Source organism: Anser anser (assembly GCF_964211835.1).
Source record: "Anser anser genome assembly, chromosome: 10".
NCBI classification, from domain to species: Eukaryota; Metazoa; Chordata; class Aves; order Anseriformes; family Anatidae; genus Anser; species Anser anser.
The window spans coordinates 13,772,185-13,791,397 of NC_139730.1; the positions used below are offsets into that span (position 1 = coordinate 13,772,185).

Below are 19,213 nucleotides of genomic sequence, written 5' to 3' on the forward strand. Positions count from 1 at the left end.
GTGAGATCACATGGAGAAGTGTTCTGAAATAAGCATCTGTCACACATTCTTACTTCTGCTATAAAGCCACAATAGAGTTTATGTGAGGAATCTGTAGCCACCTTCCCTAGGAGAACATTTCACAGCAAATGTAAGTTTGAAATGCTCAATACTGCTTACTTAGCCATCATCACCTGAAAATTAAAGTTTTCCTCGTCTCTTCAATTCCCTGTATCTCTAAAATGAGAGTGCAACAGCACAACACTGATTTAGGCAATGGTATAGCATGCTAATACGTAATCACTTGCAAAAAATGTTATTGCGTTATCTTGAGAGAGCATAGCCCAGTGATTTGTGGCAACAACTGGCCTTCAGCCAGTGACCTTCACCAACGAGTCTTTGTGTCCCTGTCTATAAAGTGGAGTTAACACCTCCTTCACAGAATTAACACTTCCAAGACATTTGGATCAATGTCAGCTGTTTTAAATCTGGCACTGTATGAAATATTTAGTTGGAAGCCTTTGCTTACCTGGGCTGTGTAGTCATAAAGTACTCTGTAGTCCTGAGACGATGTGATTCTTGCTTGTTCGTTTACAAAAATGGATGCGTAGACCCCATCTGCTTTCTCTGTTGGGAAAAAAAGGGAAAGAAATTAGGAGGAAAAAAAAGGAAAGAAAACAAATAAGGGTTCTGTTGCTTAGAAATGCATGGGATCATATGCAAGAGTTCACAAATACAAGGGTCTCTGTTCTCTGCCTGGAGGTGTACATGTATAGAAAAGCTGCCATGAAATGTAGGTAAAATCCTGCACAAAAACTGTGTCCCATTGATTGGATGGCAATGCACCCATTCAACTTTGTGGGAGGCCAGAAAAACTTTAGCTTCATCCAGGTTGGGAAAAATGTTTACCCTGCTAAAGCACGATCGCAGTAATCCCAAAAGGAAGCACTGTGGTTAAACTGATTTAAAATGTTTGCTACCAGAGGTGTAAAATTCTAGCAGATTCACATAGGGCTTTTCTTTTTCCTTTGAGATGGGTCATCAGATGTTTTCCACTAGTTTATATAGTTTCCAGGTAGCTGTTTGTCACTGACATGATTTTTTTGGAAGATGCTGTTTTAACCCAGCTTGTCATAATTGGGGAAAACTCCTGTTATTCTGGAAGAGACAGAGCTGGCCCTTTTGAAAAGCACTGCCTGGGTTTCTTCTGCCATTTTAGTGCTGGTGCTGGGACCACAGCAGTAAAATGGAAGCATCAAAGTCTTGCTAGCATCGATGCTGTTGTGTTAACACAACAATCCCCACTGAGGCTGCTCTAGCGTACTCTGCATCCCCTGGACAGCAAGAGTGCAACTACAAGCTTAGAACTAGCTGAAGGACTGCTCTGAAAATGGCTTTGAGGGTGCAGGACTGAGCATGAGAGTTGGGTCTCCAGGTGAAAAGCCCCCATCGAAGCACTGGACACACAGTGCCAGCAGGATACTGTAGGACTTAAAGAGGGACTCAGTGTGTGCCTAACTCCTTAAAGAGTCCTTAAATACACATCTCTGCTTGAAAGCAACATAACAATATGGTCAAAACCGAGTGAGAAACACCATGAAGCTTCTGTTTGCACGTAGTCACAATCAAGAATGTTGGTTTAGTGCTGGGATGGGGAGAGAGACGTTTCCTCCCAGCAGCTACCTGGAAACCTTCTCCTGCCATGGAGGTGAGCAGAGGTCCCCCTCCGTGCGACTCCTCTGTGTGAGCAGGATGACAGTGCTCTGGCAGCACATGGGGCAGCTGGGTGCCTGTCCCTTCCCACAGCAAATGCTTGGTGTAGCTATTCTGCTCTCAGGAGTACCGTCAGTTCTCTGACTTCTTAGATTTTTGAAACATAAGCCATGGAGCAGGCAGAAGAGCTGAATGCGGATGTCATTGGCCATTTTTGAGGCCCTTGTCCAGCAAACAGTGTCCCTTCCCATCCCTAGCCTAAGGAAATTCAGAAGGAATGACTATCCTCAGCTGTGTCAACACTGCTTCAATTCTTCAGTGCTCCAAATGGGTCTGAGCTGCTGCTTCTGGAATGTACTGGGGTTCCTTCCCCCTCAGCTGTGCCAAAGCTTGCCTTTGCTTTGAGAAGGACTGCGTGATGAGGAGAACAGTCAGGGACTGAGCAGTTCTAACCTTCAGGGCCCAGCTAGAGGTGAAGGCAAAGGCAGGCTCTAACTGCATGCTCACAGCCTCGTATGTCAGCCCAGGTGAAAAAGCTATCTTATCAAAGTCAGGGGGTTCCCAAAGTGTGATGACTAGAGCATGCTACGTGTGCGGCAAGGTCTGCTTGGGCTCCATGTAACATCTGAATGACAGATGGGCAAACAGCAGGGCTTTTTATGCACTTATAGGGAGATTATTTTACCAGGCCTGAGCGCAAGGTGCTGCCACAGATGCTGACTGTTCACTTGGATAAAGTTGAGAGCTACTGTTAAATCCAGCACAATGATGTAGCACTGCTGTTTATTTCTTGGTAACATCTTCCTTCTGCGGTTGTTACACAGCTCTGCGGGGGGCTGAATGCCTCCAGGTTGTATCTGTGTGGATGCTGCTGCATGCTGAGGAAGGCGGCTGGTGCCTGGTAGGCCCAGCTGGTGCTGGGTAGTGCTGGAGGGTCTCCCCTGCCCGAGACCAAACGCAACAAATGAGAGAGTCTGGGCTCCCTTACTGCGTGCCCAAGCAGGCAAGGCAGGCATCACAAAGGAAATTGGTCTGGGTCGGTTTCAAAGCTGTTCTAAAGCAACTTTTTTTTGTTTCCTTCAGGCAGGAATCACAGCTAAAATGTTTGTTTTAAATCAAGTCAATAACAATGTTATAAGCTGTTCCTTTCTGTATAGTCCAAATACTATGTTTTAAATGTCCTCGGGTAAATGCCTGGCTGCAAAGATTGTGATAAGGCAATCTAACTGTGAAATGAGATGAATATTTGCATTCATAAGGCATGAAGCTGGTCTGTTTAAAAACTTTAGGGGCCCCCTTGCGCTTTTTAGAGGTAGCATATTCACGCTTAGGGAAAACTATTTGCTGGGTTGGACTGTGTTGGTCTGAGTGTACAGTTCACTCTCACTCAGAGCTTTTGAAGATCTTATGACCCTAAGAACACATGGCTGATTTGGCACTTTAAACTAGGAAAGCTGCCCAACACAAATCTGAACTAAATCAGTTTCCAGGCTACTCTTTCTCTTGTCTACCAACATGTGAACATGCGCTGCGCCATTTCTGCTACATATCAAAGTTTAATTTAGCAAAGTGATCTTAAACACAGCTGGTAAATGTACTTCCTGGGGAGGCATACCAAGAGGAGGGGCTGAAGGAGTGATGCTTTCAGCATTGTTCTTGCTGCTTCCGTGCAGTAGTCCAGAGAATCTGCAGAGCCAAGAGAAGACAATGACAAAATGAGTGAACAAGACTGGGTAGGAGAGTTTCTTACACTTTGCAAGTCTTGGCTGTCTGACTTGACCTTCCTCCCTCCATCTGCCGTGGCGCTGGGTGGATGTCACCTCTTCCTGTGGTGAGCTACTTTCATTTATGCTGTAGATATACTTATCTTCAGCTAAAAATATTTTTTTTTAAATCATAAAAATACTGAACCTGTTGAACTGTCAGCCATCATTAAATGGTGCACAAAATGCATCATGTAGTATTTTGTTGTGGATCCAAAAGCTCATGAGGTAAAACTCCAATTGACTCACACTCAATATGATGAGAATTTCAGTTGTTTACAAGAAATTACCATTCATTTGCAGACAGAAAAATAATTTAAAACACAAAGCTTGTATAACAGGCCTTTCTAGAAATTGCAAGTTTAAGTGATTTTTTTTTTTTAATTTATCCTATGTTTAATTTTCAATATCACAGCTGGATACTGAACAGCTACTGGAGGCAAAGTGAGAATATGGCTTAGGATTCTCAAGCACAGATAGCAATAGCATTGAGTGCTCAAGATGTATATAAAGGATTTGATTTTTCACCTGGTGAGTGGTCAATGTTTCAGGAAAATGGACATCTAAACTCAGCAGCTTCTGAAAAACTGAAATTGAGTATCTCTAGGCTGTTTGCCAATGCAGAGCATGGTTGTATTCTAAATGGCTATACAGTTGTCTTCTGTAATTACATAGGATGCAGTGCTGGAATTGATTATTATAGAAAATCGTGTTCCAACTGAAAACTATAATGTTATGTATAAACCTTATCAGCCTGCTCACAAGCCTGGACCATGCTTTAAACGGGAGAACACAGCCTGCTCCTTGTCTTTGCCACGTAATAAGGCTTGTCAAAATACAAAGCCCCTCTGCTTTAAATATGATGCCATTCCCACCTTAAATTAGCCATTTTAGTATAAAATATTTAAACCAATAGCTCTATCATGCTCTTGTGTTGATATAACTGCATTCATGTCACTGCATTTACCAGCAAAAAATGGATAAGAAAAAACAAAAATCGCCTCCTTAATCACAGTTATTCGACTAAGTATTTCTTGCTTTGGTCCAGATGCAGAGAGCAGTTGTTTGTTCTGCTCAGCGGGGGGGTGCAATCCAATAAGCCAGGAGGTATTGCTGAGAAAGACAGCCCTCCCCAGCCTTCGCTCCCGGCAAGATTCTCGTTTGTCCTCCCTTGCACAAAGCGTTTTGTTGTGTGCCATCACTCACTGGGAAAGAGGAAATAAGTGAATGTTCTCCAGTGCTGGCCAGCTAATTGTTTTAGGAACATGTCCTCTTGTCTCCCCTCTCACTAGGCCATAGTAAAATTATTCTGGCACCAGTTGTAATAGGTTTACCTCTTCTGTTGAGTTATGTTTATTGATAAGTGGCTGCCTCTTGCCACAATGAAGGAAGTAATAACTTCTCAGGCCTGTTTCCTGTCATCACACACTGCTGTGTTTCAATGGAGAAATACTAGTTTTGAGAACAAAAATGTACCGCTCACCTCTTCATCATCCCACAAGACTGGGTTGGGCTGCTGTTACCTCTGTTTGGTTCTCTGCTGTAGTAATTCTCGTATCCTATTGCACCTGCAAAAGGGCAACAAAAAGGCGATGTTCAATCAGGCAAAACCTATTTCACCCTACCAGCGTGCAGCAGACACAGTGCGGCAGTTCAGGGGCTGTTGGAGCAAAATGCAACACAACATCCACCTGCACTTGCCTGTCTCATGTTTGGAGCAGCTCAGAGGGACCTGGGGCTTGCCAAAAGCCATTCAAGTGATTGTATGCAGATACGTCCTTGGTAGAAATTCAGGACCAAGTCAAGGTCCTGAATAACCATTCCGACAGTGGTGGTTAACCCTAATTTAGAACATGACTGTTTCCTCTGTTTTCTTAAAAGCCAAAGCTTTAAGGAAAGAGAGCACGGTCATTGTGAGCCTGATACAATTGGCTACAGTGTTTTTTGTTTCTTTCTTCCTTAATGTATTGAGTTGGGAGTTTCTGTTGAAGCTGGGGATATTTTTGAATGTCTTTGCCAGCAGCAATAATGAGCAATTTCCTGGTCTGTGCTTGTACTTAAGTGTCTTCCTACCTTTTGTATCTCCCCCTCCACCTCCTGAGAGCTGATTTGCTGTTTATCCAGAGATGTTTTTTTTCCCTCTCTCCAACGCAGTTATGCTACCGTTCCTTCACTCTCCCCTATGGTGTTGTTAAGGGTGCAATTGAGACCATTTACAAGTTTAGCTTCAAAGATGAAATAGTTACGTATTTATTTTTCATCTCATAGCTGCCAGTGCAGTTGCTTAGAGCTGGTGGCCAGACACCCTTTCTGCCTTCTCAGTGTTACAGCCAAATAAATATGAGTCAAATCTGATTCAGAAGGCCTGATATCTTATTAACTCACTTCTGACACCAATTAATTAAGAAAAACATTGAGCTTGGACTTGTTGGATCAGCCAAGGCCATAAGCAGAGCAGGCACGTGCAGCTAGTAAGTGTGAAGAGTCCCTACAAGTAAGACTCTCAGAATTTAAGGAGTTTTCTGACCAGTTTAAGGTTCTGTCTCTTACCCTTCTAGACAGTCACCTGCTATCATTTCTAGCCTGTAATTCGTGTTAAGATTAGGCGGAAGAGGGGAGAGAGCAATAGGATCAAGAAACCAAGAGGTCTACCCCTACACAATGCAAAACCACATGAGTTTTCCCCCCTGCATTTTGCAAATAAGATCAACAGCTCACCACGTGCTGCAGTGCAGACCCATTAGCCAGAGCTGTGGAGATACCAGGGTGTTACTTCAGAACATGTCACCTTCCAGAAGGTGGCAAAAAATAAAATAAAAGCAAGAATCACTTGTTTCTTTGCCTTTCATAAAGCTCTAAAGGTTTGTTCCCACCTATTTCTTACTAGGAATGAGTCTTGACATAGCCAAGAACTGTTTGCAGAAAATTGCCTAGGCGACTAGAGAATGAAAAATCTCACACAGGAGGAAAAAAACTAGCTGAGAATTACAAATCTTTTTTCGTACAGAGGTTGCTTTACGCCATTGCAAAGCACAGTTCTCCCTTCTGTCAGTGAAAATGTAGCTTTTCCTAGGTGAAAGCTCCTGTAGCAGTCAAATTTAAATCCCCTATTGAATAGCAGTAAAATGGCATCCAATACACCAGCATCTATATTATTAGTTTAAAAACAAAACAAAAAACTTCCAAATGCTAATTCTTAATTTTCAGGGGTATAATGACAGAAATACTGAGTGAAAAACAGGCCTTAGATAGCTCTGTGCTGGATGAGTGACTAGGGTGTAATTGCTGCCAGCTCTGAGCTCTGTGATGGAATCCAAGGGCTCTGAGCTGTTACCATACAAGATAATTACCCCATGGGATGGTGTTTGTACTACTGATGTTTGTACCTATACAATCCATAGCATGGAAGGCTTTTAACTGTATAAAATGTTCTTATGCCAGTATAGCTTATTCCCTGTTCTGAAAGGAAATGAGCTCTGTTGAGACTCCCATAGTCCACACTAAAGAGGGTTTCTCTTTGACATCTCAGTGTAGTGTTACAGCAGATGGTGGAAGTGAAGCGGTATCTGTACACTGACTAAAAAATAAGTGAATAGAGGAGGAGGTCTTTTCAGAATAGATAGGTATCGTCAGCTAATGAGGTGATGAAATGGGGATTTTCTGTCCTTTTACAAAGGCTGTGAATCCTTGTTTACTGCAACACTGCAGGAAAGTGTGGGCTTTCATTCAGCCTGTAAATATCTGATATTGCTTGTTGAAGTAAGGTGTGGTTTGCATTTGGTCATGTGAAATGTTAGGTGGCTCATTTCTGATGGCACGTTTGGAGAACTACTACCCCGGAGCAGCATGTTTTCCTTTTACAACTGCAGTTAGTTCTTCCTGTCCCACTCTCCGTTTCTGCCCAGAGGCTTTGATCACTGAAGTTGATGAAGAGGCTCCTTTGGCTTGAATGGACAGCCAGTGAACTTCACGTCGCTTCTGCATGCTGGGGCAAAGCCAGTTTCATTCAGTTTTCCCCAGCTAGGGTCTTGCCTCTACACAAACAACTTCTTGAGGGGATGAAGGAGGTTATTCCCCATCAGGCAGGTGGAACAAAATGGAATACCAAGCCTGGTTTTCTCTGTGCTACAAATAAAGAGGCACTAACTCTCTCAAGTGGGACACCAGAGTGCAGTTAAATGATAATTTGGCTCTGACTTGTCACCACTGCAGGAAATTGAGGATGCCATTTTGCAAGGCAGTTTGCCACCTCCTTGGTGGTGCGAGTTCAGCTGTGCTGTGAAATAAGCATCACTGAAAAAACAAAACCCAACCTCTTTCTTTTTTTTTTTTTGGGGGGGGTGGGGTGGAGGGAGGTGGAGGTTTATTTTTAACATGGATCATTGAGCTATCCCAGTTACACCACTGCACGGCAAGCGGTGACAGCACAGTGAGGGGGAAGTGAGCCACAGTGGGTGGGAATGAATAGCCAGAGCGGAGAGCGAGCAGGCTCCTTCAGCTGCCTTCGCCTCCAGTGGAGAGTGCTGCACAGCCACAGCCCGAAGCTAGCGGGTGACTCATCTGACGAGACTGATCGGAATAATTACCTGGAGGTTGTGTTCCTGTCATTTTGCTCTTAATGAAGTAGTCTATGTCTGACTCTACAACGCAGTTCTCCAAGCTTACCCGAACCTCTTCATACAGCTACAAAACAGAAGTCAAAAATTTAATTTTAAATGTTTCACGTTGAATTAGCAATTAATGTTCTTCTAATAGTTTTCCCCTTAAAAGAAACTCTTCTTGGTACATGTCTGATCTGGATGGTTCTTTGGTCTGTCCCCTGTACAGCCATTTTTGTAAACACAGTTGTTGATTTGTGTTCTGGATGTCGTTGTATAAGAGAAAGACAAATCACCGGAACCAACCATTGAGAGTTAAAACTCAGACCTACTTGAGTGAGTAATATGACCACACTTTTTAGGATGTGAGTCACGAGCTTCCAACTAGATAAAAAGTTTGAGGGGGAAAAAGCAAAGCACCAACACGGAGTGATACATCCTTTGTCTTCCCATCCTGAGCCCAAGACCGGATGCCTTTCTGAAAGGTGTTTCTGAGCCCAAATATACTCAGCTGAGCAGTCTGGTATTTGGAGGCATTCCCCAGCAAACTGAGGGGAGGAGGCACAGTGTCAGCACGTGTGCCACAGGCTGCCTAAATCCAGGCATGTATCTGTTTTGCATCTGGGCAAAAGGGAATGAGCTTGATTGAGAAGAGTTCCCCTCTCACTGCCAGAATGTGCCAGAACAGCACAACAGCCACTTTGCTGAAGACAACACATGCAGATAAGGCCAGGCTAGAGCTGTGCTGCTAAGGGACTCTAGCACTTCTTCCTCCACACGTGAAGCTCCTTGGCAGGTGCCCCTACCTCATCGTCCTTCACGCACTGCATAGAGAGCTGGTTGCAGTGAACCCACAGCGAGTTCCGGAGGATGGTGATGCGGTCGCACTCCTGGAGCTGGAAGACCTGCAGCCGAAGAGACGTGAGGTAGCATCACAGCAGTCATTTATTTGTGTTGCAGTGACAGGGCTGGGCTCCTCTGTCCAGCTCACAAATCTGCAAACCACTCTGAAGGATCTTGCATAGAGGACATCTCTTCATCTACTGGAGAAACTACATCTACTTGCTTGTACTCAAGGGTTATTTTTTTAAAGTGCTTGCACCAAATTAAAGTTACATTTTAAAAGACAAAAAGAAAGGGGAAAGGAATGCTGAGTGCTGTCGAGGAGTTCAGAGTCAGGGTCCTGTCTGCCCATTGCACCGAAATGTTGATGTGAAACAGATCAGTAGAGTACTGTCATGAAAGGGTTGTATATATGTTAGAGGTAGACCCAAAAACATCTAGCTCTGCTCTCTAACATGCCTTTCCAAACTTCTCTTTTGGATCTATTTGAGGCTCTCTAGGGTTGCCTTTGCAAATTTTTAAGGTTATATTCATGGTAAAGAGAAGGCATTTTCCATTTTTCTCTCTCCCTCATCTGTCTGATTCTTCTCATGTTGTACAGCTGACTAGATTTGGGGAAAGTGAAAGGGAAAAAAGAGGAAAATAGTGAACTGAGATGGGGAAGAAGCAGATGAACTTTCTTTAAAAACTTAAAAAAAAAAAACACATCTAAGTTATACTGTTATAAGTAGAACATCAATTTTTGGTTTTCTATGAGGTGTGAAAAGCTCAGATGCTTCCAGCCATCTGTTTCCTTTTCCATTTGCTAGTAATTATGTCCAGAACAACATAAATGTATACAATATTCAGCAGAACATTCAGTTGGGTGAGCTGCCTGCCATTGAATATCTTACCAGTTTAAAAAAAAAAAAAAAGAGTCAAGAGTCAGGCAAGGGAGACTCAGCTGGTGCTGGGACCAGTTTCTGAGAGAAGTAGCTTTTAAAGAGAACCAGAAGGGTAGAGAAGGAGCAGTTCAGCGTCCATGCAGAATAAAAAGCCTACGGACATAGCCCCTGGAGGGCTGTTGAAATAGCAGAGAGCCGGCTGGGAGTTTTCCAGGTAAGTGTAAGTGGTGTCCGGTTAGGAAATGCAGCTCAGCAAAGCGAAGTGCAGTGACTCGGGGTTGTCAAGCCCTTTGCAAATTAGGGCGTTGTATTAGACGTATCCCTCGTGCCCTGCCAGCTTGTGCAACAGACCGCTTCTGGACCAGGGCTTTTCGTGCCAGGGAAGATGGCACAGCCCTGTGATAAAGATTGTCCCCGTGCTTCCACTTGCTAGGCAGGCTTTTAGGCTGCGGGTGCCTAGTGCTTAGCTACAGACCTCAGCAACCTGACTGCTTCCAGATTCCTCCCTGCTGTGCAGCCAGAAGTTTGGGATCTTCAGCTGCTTTTTTGTACTCGTTAGTACTTCAATAGGTCTCAAGAAATCTGCCAGTTCTACCTACAAGCACTTTTTAAAGAAGGGATTAAAAATGCCATTCCTTCATGACCGGCTGTTTGAACTAGGCGGTGGGCAGGCCACAAGCCCTGTGGGCTATGAAGACTTTGACCATGTGGGAGAATTAAAGTGTTCCAGGTTGTGGAATGTTTTGCTTGTTTGTTGGCTTTTTGAGAAGGGGGGAATGTGCATCTTGGGAAAATTAAGGCTTGGCAGAGTTTCCACGAGAGGTCTGCTGTGCCAGCCATGGGACTTTCTAGTGCTCCCAGACAGGTAATATTTAAGAAGAAATGGAGAACAGGAAAGCTATTCTCCTGGCATTTTATTTTATGTGGGAAGAAAGCCTGAAACAAGTGAACATAGCAAAACCATATTTTAGCAGATGGACAAATGAATTTGAAGGATCATTATGACCAAATGTGTGGCTGATTTGGATGTCAACCAGTTCCTATAAATTGTGCAAAACTTACTAGCCAAGTGCAAATCTGTGTGTCCATCCTCAGCACACTGGAAATAAAGACTTCTGCCCCAGCCATCACCTTTCAGTTGGAAGATTACTCCAAGGCACAGAGAAAATACAGGTGGATATAACATGCTATGCAAAATAAAGATTCTGAGAAGCTTAGATATGTTTGCTCTCAGAATGCTACAATACAATATTTTTTAGCTTAACAAGAAAATTTTACTTTTAATCTCCATTGAACTTGGGACATATAAAAAAAAAAGGGGGGGGGGGGGTTGGGGGGAACAAACCCCCAAACCTATCCTGTATTACAGTAAGAAGCCATTCTGGAAACCTCTTGAAAGACGTTACCTAAAGGGAATGTTTCTAATGGATTGTCCTGGTTCCAGCTAGGACAGAGTTAATTTTCCTCCTAGTAGCTGGTAGGGTGCTGTGCTTTGGGTTAGGATGAGAAGAGCGCTGATAACATGCTGATGTTTTAATTGTTGCAGAGCAGTGTTTACACCAGGCCAAGGACTTTTCGGCTTCTCGCTCTGTCCTGCCAGCGAGCAGGCTGGGGGTGCAGCAGGAGCTGGGAGGGGACAGACCCAGGACAGCTGACCCAAACTGGCCAAAGGGGTATTCCATACCTTATGGCGTCATGCTGAACAGTATATAGGGGTGGCTAGTCAGGGTGCTCGGGGATAGGCGGGACATCGGTCAGCGGGTGGTGAGCATTGTGCATCACTTGTTTCATACACATTGTTATTAGTAGTACTATTATCATTTTTATTATTATTATTTTTCTGTCCTAATAAACTGTCTTTATCTCAACCCACAGGCTTCATTTTTCTGAATCTCTCCCCCATCCCAGAGAGGGAGGGGGGAGGGTGAGCGAACGGCTGTGTGGTGCTTTTAGCTGCCGACCGGGTTAAACCACAACATGGATTAATGTAATTCTTTTTGTCTCCATTTTGGAATGTATCTTTTAAACTAAAACTGCATATTCATATATTCCTGTTCTTCTGCTGAAATTACATTCTGTCACAAAGCAGTTATTTGAGAAACAGTCTTATCTTGGCTGTGATAGAGAACCATCCTTAAAGCTAGTGGATTCTTAAGTAACGTTGTAGTTGAAAACAGGCAAGAAAAGCTTGCAACTGGGTTGTACCAGTTCAAATATTGCTCCTCTGCAGTTATTTCCCTCCAGTATATTTACTTACTTATGCTGAACAAGCAAAGAGCACATAAGCAAGTGAGACAGCCAGCAACTATGTCTAAATCTACTTTAGGTTTTGCAGCATTCTTGCAAAGACATCTCTTATGCTGAGACTTGGTGTATAGCAAACAGCAAAACCCTTGGGACAATATCTCAAGTCTTAGACCGATAACTGTAACTAGGATAAAATAAAGAGCACACAAATATATTGCTGCAAAAGTCAATGTTTACCTCGCAGGTTTTGATATGTTCCTGCTCCCACTCTGTCCTGACCTTATCCAGCTGTTCAATGTTCTGTTTGTACACGTTCTCTGTAAACACAGACACACATAATAGAAACCCAACAGTTAGGGGAAAAAAATGATACCATCTTTCTCTTTTTCCTCCCATTAGGATTTTGCTGTGGCTTTTGCCGTGTTTACTTTGTCAAACCACAGCCTTAAAGTATATCACAAGAATATGTGAGCTTAAAACTGGTGGGCAGCCAGGATATATATATATTTTTTTTTTTCTTTGCAACTTTATGCTAGACTAAGGACTCTGTGCATGGTTTGCAGATCATCTGTAAAGTTTACAGCGGGGACGGTGCAAATAAGAGATCAAGAACCTGGGCCGTACCTAGGCACTGACCGTCCTTAGGCTCTTTCCCTGCTGGGCAGGTCAGGTAGAGCCTGTGATTTAATGCAAGCATCTACAAGAGCAGTGAGCGACAGGTCTGATCTCATGAACCAGCTCAGGTGTTGCTGGACATGTCCTTTTGGACACGTACTGTGTTTCTGGCTGAAGAATGTAGTCATGCCACTGTGCTCGTGTACAGGGAACCTGGGGCCTCTGTATCTGTTTTGGGTTGGTTTGGGGCAATTTGAGTGTCATTGTGCTTTCAAACTTGCTTAAAGAAGAGCTTTTCTTTCCTGCGTGAAGTCCTTACAGAAGGTCTTCTATAAAACCTTTAATGACAGCATGAGATTTGCATGTCCACAAGTGAAAGTAAATGTCTCAGGTTTGCTGTTGTTTAGAAGCTTCCCCATTAGTCTTTGGATTGGTGACTTCAGGAAACCTGACTTCAAACAGGGCTAGTTTGGGTGATTCAGGTGGTGCTCTGTCAAAGTCAGTGTGCTGGTAGTTTTTTGCTGAGAAAAAACTTAGTTCTGTGACAAATAGAGTATCACCTGCTTCATTTGCTGCATCTCTGCATTGCTTGGCTTTGTTCTGACTCTGAAACAGGAAAAGAAAGAAACACCCCAAATTAATTGCTGTGGTTTTTTGCTCCTAGCCCAATGTTTTGCTGCCTCCTCCCTTTCCACTGGTAAGGTAAAGCTCAAAGTACAAATACTTCTTGTATTTGTACAGGCTGTTCTGCCTTCAGGATCATAGAATCATTTAAGTTGGAAAAGACCTTAAAGATCATCAAATCGAACCACCCGTTCTGTTGAACACGGATTATGGAGAAGAAGGGACCAGGATTTCACAGATGTAGTTGTAAGTTGACAGGCTTCAGGGGAAATCTGTCAACTTATACCAGTCCATTCAGGGATGCCTGCTATAGGAGCTCAGTGCCAGCATGACCCAGCCTGAAGCTTGTCTGCTGGCTGAGTTGCTGTTTTATGATGTCCAGGGTGCTTTTCTAATAGATATTTATAAGCAGAAAAAAATGGCAGTTAAAAATCTTCATCTCCCAAGCTTCTCATATAATATACATATGAAAAGAACACAGTCTTTGAAATACTTTGCAAATGCCAGGCTGTTTCCCATAACAACTCAGAAGTCTAAAAGCAAAATTCACTCTAAGCAGTTTTTTTTTCTTTTTTTAATCTGCAGCTTTTAACAAATGAAAATACAGATACTATTGACAGCTCTGTTCTCCCAGGTCTTTCTGCACAGATGGTGATGACAGTACATTATGGCACAGCTCTAGACATCAGTATAACACATTCTCCCTTTCTGCCCTTCAAGACAATGCTCAGGTAGGGGTTCTCATGACCGTATTCCTCATCACAGCTGGCTGGAAAATGTGTAGTAAGCTGGGAACATAAACTTCATTCTTATTTTCATCCTGACCCAAACTGTTTGCAAGTGCTGAGCAGAATTAAACAGCCAACATTTCTTGTGAGATGCCCCTGTGCATTTCAAATGTGCTGGCATGTGTGTGGAAATAATGGCAATGATGCACCCTGGGATTCTTCTGCACGAAAGGAGCTGGGTCAGATTTTGATGCCATCGAAGTTGCTAAGAGTCCTGGCATAATTTCAGTAGGGCCAGGGTTTCATCCCCTCTTTATGGCTAAGCTGGAAGGTTTTGTTCATCAAAGATAAGGGAATGCTAGAAATAAAATGTCAACTGCTGCTGCTGATTTTAGTCTCCATCCCCCAACTCCTTGAGATGATTTTTGATCCTTTTTGCTTACGCTGCACTGATTTTATTGAGCCAAAGGGAGTTAGTTTATTTTGTTTTCTCCATCTGTTCTGCTGTGAAACGTTCCCATTAAAAGTTAGCGAATTGACAGCTACAAGTATCAGACGATGCAATGAAGGACTGCAGTGCCTTAATTTCCAATGATTTATTTTTGAGTTTGTAAATTTACTTGAAATTAAGCTAACCATAAGAAGAAGAATGTTATGAAAAAGATGTGTTTTAATGTAAGATACTATGCCTACTAAATGTAAGCGACCAAAAGACAAAACTTAACTGCGTGACATACTTCTGACTTGCTTCTTTTTTTTATGAATAATTTTAGAGAAAAATCTCATTCAGTTTGCTTTCAGAACTCATAAAGCAATTAAGTCACAGCCTGAAATAAATAAAATTAGATAGCTCAGTTCCTCCCCTGCCTTTTTAAAAAACCCTGATCAGGACAAGATCAGGGTTACCAAGCCCTACTGAAGAAGGTGAAGGAAGATCTCCTTGGGAAGGTGCTTCATTTCAATTTTGATTCTAATGGGTTAATTAGAAGGAAAGCAACACCTGGCACCTTGTGGAATGAGTTGTTCAACTGTAGTCTGTTGAACCTTAAAAAAGAAGTCCCCAGCTTTCTCCCTTTTAGGCATCACCCCAAAGCTCTGGCATCAAAGGTACCTTTTCTGTTTGCTTCTGGTTGCCTGAAGCGCTTGTCCGTTCAAAGGACTGCTCGGCCTCATCCGCCTCCTTGCACTTCTGTTCGTACGTCTTCTTTGACTGTGTTGAAATGAAATCATATGTGAGGTTAGGGAACAGAGCTGGGTTGTCTCCAACTTGACTTTCAAGGCACTTTCTCTTTTGCAGGCTGGGGGAAGAAATCAGTGTCCAGGTTTGTACAAAGGAGGAAACTCCCTGTGACACCATAAAGAGATGCTTATTAAAAATAGAACGGAAAAGTCCGGGCAGGGGGCTAGCAGCATAAATCAGGCCCTCCTCTTACAGCCCTGAAATTGTTTTCTCTGTACAACCTCAGCCAGCTCCCTGCAGAGGTGATCGCCTGCCGTGGCTGCTCCGCACAGGTTTGCAGGCAGTGCGAGCACCATCGGTGCATCAGGCAGCTGCCTGAGCTACAGCACAGAGCCCAGGTTAGAGCCCAAGCTCCCCAGGGTACGGATGGGGACAGACTGTCATTTCCACAGGGTGACTTGGCTGATGGATGTCTTGCCCGCTGCTCCAAGCTGTGAGGCAGAGCCAGCCCCACACAGGTAACAGTCCCAATGGAGTGTTCAGAAGCCAAGTAAATCCTTATTTGCACCAAAAGAGCTCTCTTAGAGCTTCACTTGGTACAACAGACATGTTTAAATACAAATTGTCAGTACCCTTCCAGCTGTAGTGCTGACAGGTCTGCAACTACTTTTCCTTAGAGGCAATTGCCCCCTGGAAACCAAACCCAGCAGTCTGCAGTTCCTGTACCTGCGAGACTTCCAGTTGGAGAGGTTACCTTCAGTTTGCAAGACTCCCTGAGTCTTTTTAAAATGCTATTTACACAGACTGGGAAATTACATTTTCTCCTACAAGTATATTCATCTAGAAAGAGTCAAATCCTGTTTGAATTTAACTTAATTCCTTTCTGAGTGCCTGTTTTGGACTCTTCAGAGCGTTTGGCAGGGAAGATTAGCTTTCTTGTGCTCTTACACAGTTACACTCACACACATATTCTTGACTTTTCTTCACGTGGAGGAACATGTGATACAGATTTCACCCTGTCTACAACTGGAGCTGGTTTGCGCTGAGATACCTGCACAGGACCTCCTTGCTTACCTCCATTGTTTTCTTATAGTGGGACAACTTGCTCTTCTGCATGCGCTCCATTGCAGACTCGTACTGTAAGAAACACACAGGAGTAAGTATTTCTTTCTTTGGACTTTTCCCCCTTTCTTAGAAAGTCATTGTCAGAGTCTTCCTATGAGCCACAGGTCTGTGGGGAAAATTACCTCACTCTGCTTTTATAACTGACAGGCTTCTAAGTGGCACAGGGAGCATCGGTATCAGTTTAAAAAAAAAAAAATCCAAGATAATTCTGCCTCAGTGGTTTCCATTAATAGCAGAGAGGATGTAGGTCTTCATTTTCTGCCTCCTTTTTTTTTTTCTCCCCTTAAGGAGATTAAATAGCATAACACTTAGTCACGGCGCCCATCAGCTCTGCTAGTAGAGTTCATCTGCTGGCTCAAGAGCTTGATCTCGTGTCTTTGCACAACAAACCATTGTCTCACCCATGTGAGCAAGGGTACTTGTCCATTTTGAACTCAAACAATTTTTCTGTAATTTATATTCAATTGCTTCTGGCAAATTTATGCTCACTGCAATGTGATTTCCATGACATAATCTGGTCAACATTGGGAAGACAGTGCTGAATTTTCTTTTATGGCTTTAATTGTGGTGTGCCCAGCCATGTGTGACAGAGAGATATGCTCCTATTTGGCAGTGGCTGGGTTTCTTCAGTGGGACTTCTGGTCCTTTGATCTTTACATTCTGCTCAAGCAAAACTCCCTCCAGGGCCACCCAGGGGCTTGCTTGACATCAGGCTGAACAGCACAGTCCTGAAAGCAGCTACAGCAGAGCCAGCACAAACACTAAATAGTGTTTTGTGAGATCACCACAAATACTGACACCTCCTAGCATGTCTGATGTTGGCTTCCTTACAGCCACATGCTAGGCAGAGAGAACAGTTTGTGATGGGGTCCTGAGACTCCAAAGGAGATTTTACCTTTTCCCCAGGCCCCTATAACAGTTCCCATTTGAGTTACAGGCTTATTGTTTTCCACAGGAGAGAGAGGCTCTCTCTTTGCGGATCCCAGTAGTGAAGCGTGGGTGTGGGAGAGGAATGCTGATGACCGAGGTGCACACTGTCTGTCTTTGCATGCATAATTTGCTTTATCGGATTGTTGTGAACTTCAGATCTCAGTAGCAACACAGTCAGAAGCAGAGCTGGTTTTACCCACTCTCGTATTCAGTTCTGTGCTGTTCTAAGTTCCTGTGTGTGGGTTGTAGATTTGAGTTTTGCTGCATTGGACACTGCCCATATATATTTTCGTTTGTTTGAAATTGGCATAGGACTGGATATTTGATTTTTACTGCTCCTTAAGTCATTGTTATCAGTGTTAAGTGACTGTCAGCTCTTTGTCTTCAAGCCTGTGGAACCAGAGGACTAAGAGTGACCACTTGTTTCTGTGAAGAGCTACTTCTTCAAGTGACTTGGAGCTGAATAAGACCCTAGAAAATGAAATAGCCTTAAATATACTCTGATTTTTATTATATAACATCAACTAGATGCTATTCCCAGTATCTGTAACTCAACATGTGTGCTGCATTCAGCATAACATTCATTTTATGAATTTAAAATGATTTTATGATAATTTATGATTTTAGATGTTTGTGTTATCCTTTTATTTTAGTGCATGTTAGAGATCATGCAGGATCATGCCATAGCAATGTACTTAGTGCAGGTATAAAAAGAGGGAAGGATGGATTAAGTTCTTACGGGGATAAGAATAGTATCTGCAGTTACACAGACAGTAGAAGTGACTAGAGCTTCTGTCTCCTGAGTTCAGAGCATTACATAACTTCTAGCTGGGCTCAGAAAGTCGTTCTTCCACAGTGTAGTACATGGAGTGAACAGGATACGCTGGGTGCATTTTATCATCTTTTGCACTATTCCCAGCCTATGGCTGGAGGCAGGTCATCAGAATGGACCGCTGACCCAACATGTTTCCAAGTTCTGCTGATTCCTCACCTTTTTTCTTTGCTCCTTCTGTCTTTCTCGGAACTCCTCTATTCCTTTCAGTTCATCCTTCAGCATGACTGCTAGCTGGATGTGAGAGTTTCCAACGCTTTCAATTTCTAAAGCAGATCAGAATTCATATGCAGTCAGTGGTAAGGTCTTTAAATGTAAAGTCACATTTTTCAGGAGATATTTCTGAGATGTGGACACTGTACAATTTGCCATGAGCAAAGCAGCCTTAAAAAAAAGTGCATGCAGAAACACAGGGAGCCTGACATTGCTGAGGGTTCACACAACCTGAACAGGGCTTTTTGCAGGTCCTCTCAGTGCCTTCACATACATGGGCAAGACAGCTTGCTGCAGAACTGGAGCACCCACTCAGGGCAGCCTTGGCAAATGCAGAGGCTGGCTGCATTTCTTCACAGCCCCATTTACCCCAGCCATAGATGTGGGGTGAGGGAAGGAGGGAACTGATGCCCATCATCCCCCTGGAGTCTGCCTTTCCCTCCTCTGTGCCACTGGATATTCTTTGCCATTTGCCTCCAGCCTTGCACAAACATCATCAGAGGTTGTTGCAAGCTGAGGATTTTCAAGGGTCAGCTAAGACAGGCTGAATTTCAGGCCACCTGGCTGATGCCAGTGGCTGGTAACATCTCTGCATTTGTCAGCTTTGGTGGCTCTGAAGTGGAGCCCTGCATTTTCCAGAACTTATAGACTCACAGAATGGTTTGGGTTGGAAGGAACCATAAAGATCACCTACTTCCACCCCCCTGCCATGGGCAGGGACACCTCTCACCAGCCCAGGCTGCCCAAAGCCCCATCCAGCCCGGCCTTAAATGCGTCCAAGGATGGGGCAGCCACAGCTTCTCTGGGCAGCCTGTGCCAGTGCCTCACTGCCCTCAGAGTAAATAATTTCTTCCTTATATCTAATCTAAATCTACCCCTTTTTTAGTTTAAAACCATTACCCCTTGTCCTGTCAATACACTCCCTGGTAGAGTCCCTCT

At 43.6% G+C, this 19,213-nt stretch overlaps 2 protein-coding genes across 3 annotated transcripts in view; one reads left to right on the forward strand and one right to left on the reverse strand.

The window, feature by feature from the left end:
• The window catches only part of SCAPER (S-phase cyclin A associated protein in the ER), a 241,814-nt gene that overhangs the window by 6,026 nt on the left and 216,575 nt on the right, over nt 1–19,213 (forward strand). The gene's annotated exons all lie outside the window — the stretch shown is intronic.
• Nucleotides 1–19,213, reverse strand: part of PSTPIP1 (proline-serine-threonine phosphatase interacting protein 1) — a 54,659-nt gene that overhangs the window by 2,246 nt on the left and 33,200 nt on the right. For both annotated transcript variants that reach the window (XM_083850824.1, XM_083850823.1), the window contains 10 exons: nt 18,221–18,327; nt 16,249–16,311; nt 15,106–15,204; nt 13,203–13,248; nt 12,265–12,344; nt 8,860–8,958; nt 8,042–8,138; nt 4,939–5,023; nt 3,308–3,378; nt 509–606 (listed from right to left, as the gene is read on the reverse strand). In XM_083850824.1, the coding sequence (XP_083706950.1) occupies nt 509–606; nt 3,308–3,378; nt 4,939–5,023; nt 8,042–8,138; nt 8,860–8,958; nt 12,265–12,344; nt 13,203–13,248; nt 15,106–15,204; nt 16,249–16,311; nt 18,221–18,327 (845 nt within the window). The remainder of the gene's footprint in view (nt 1–508; nt 607–3,307; nt 3,379–4,938; nt 5,024–8,041; nt 8,139–8,859; nt 8,959–12,264; nt 12,345–13,202; nt 13,249–15,105; nt 15,205–16,248; nt 16,312–18,220; nt 18,328–19,213) is intronic.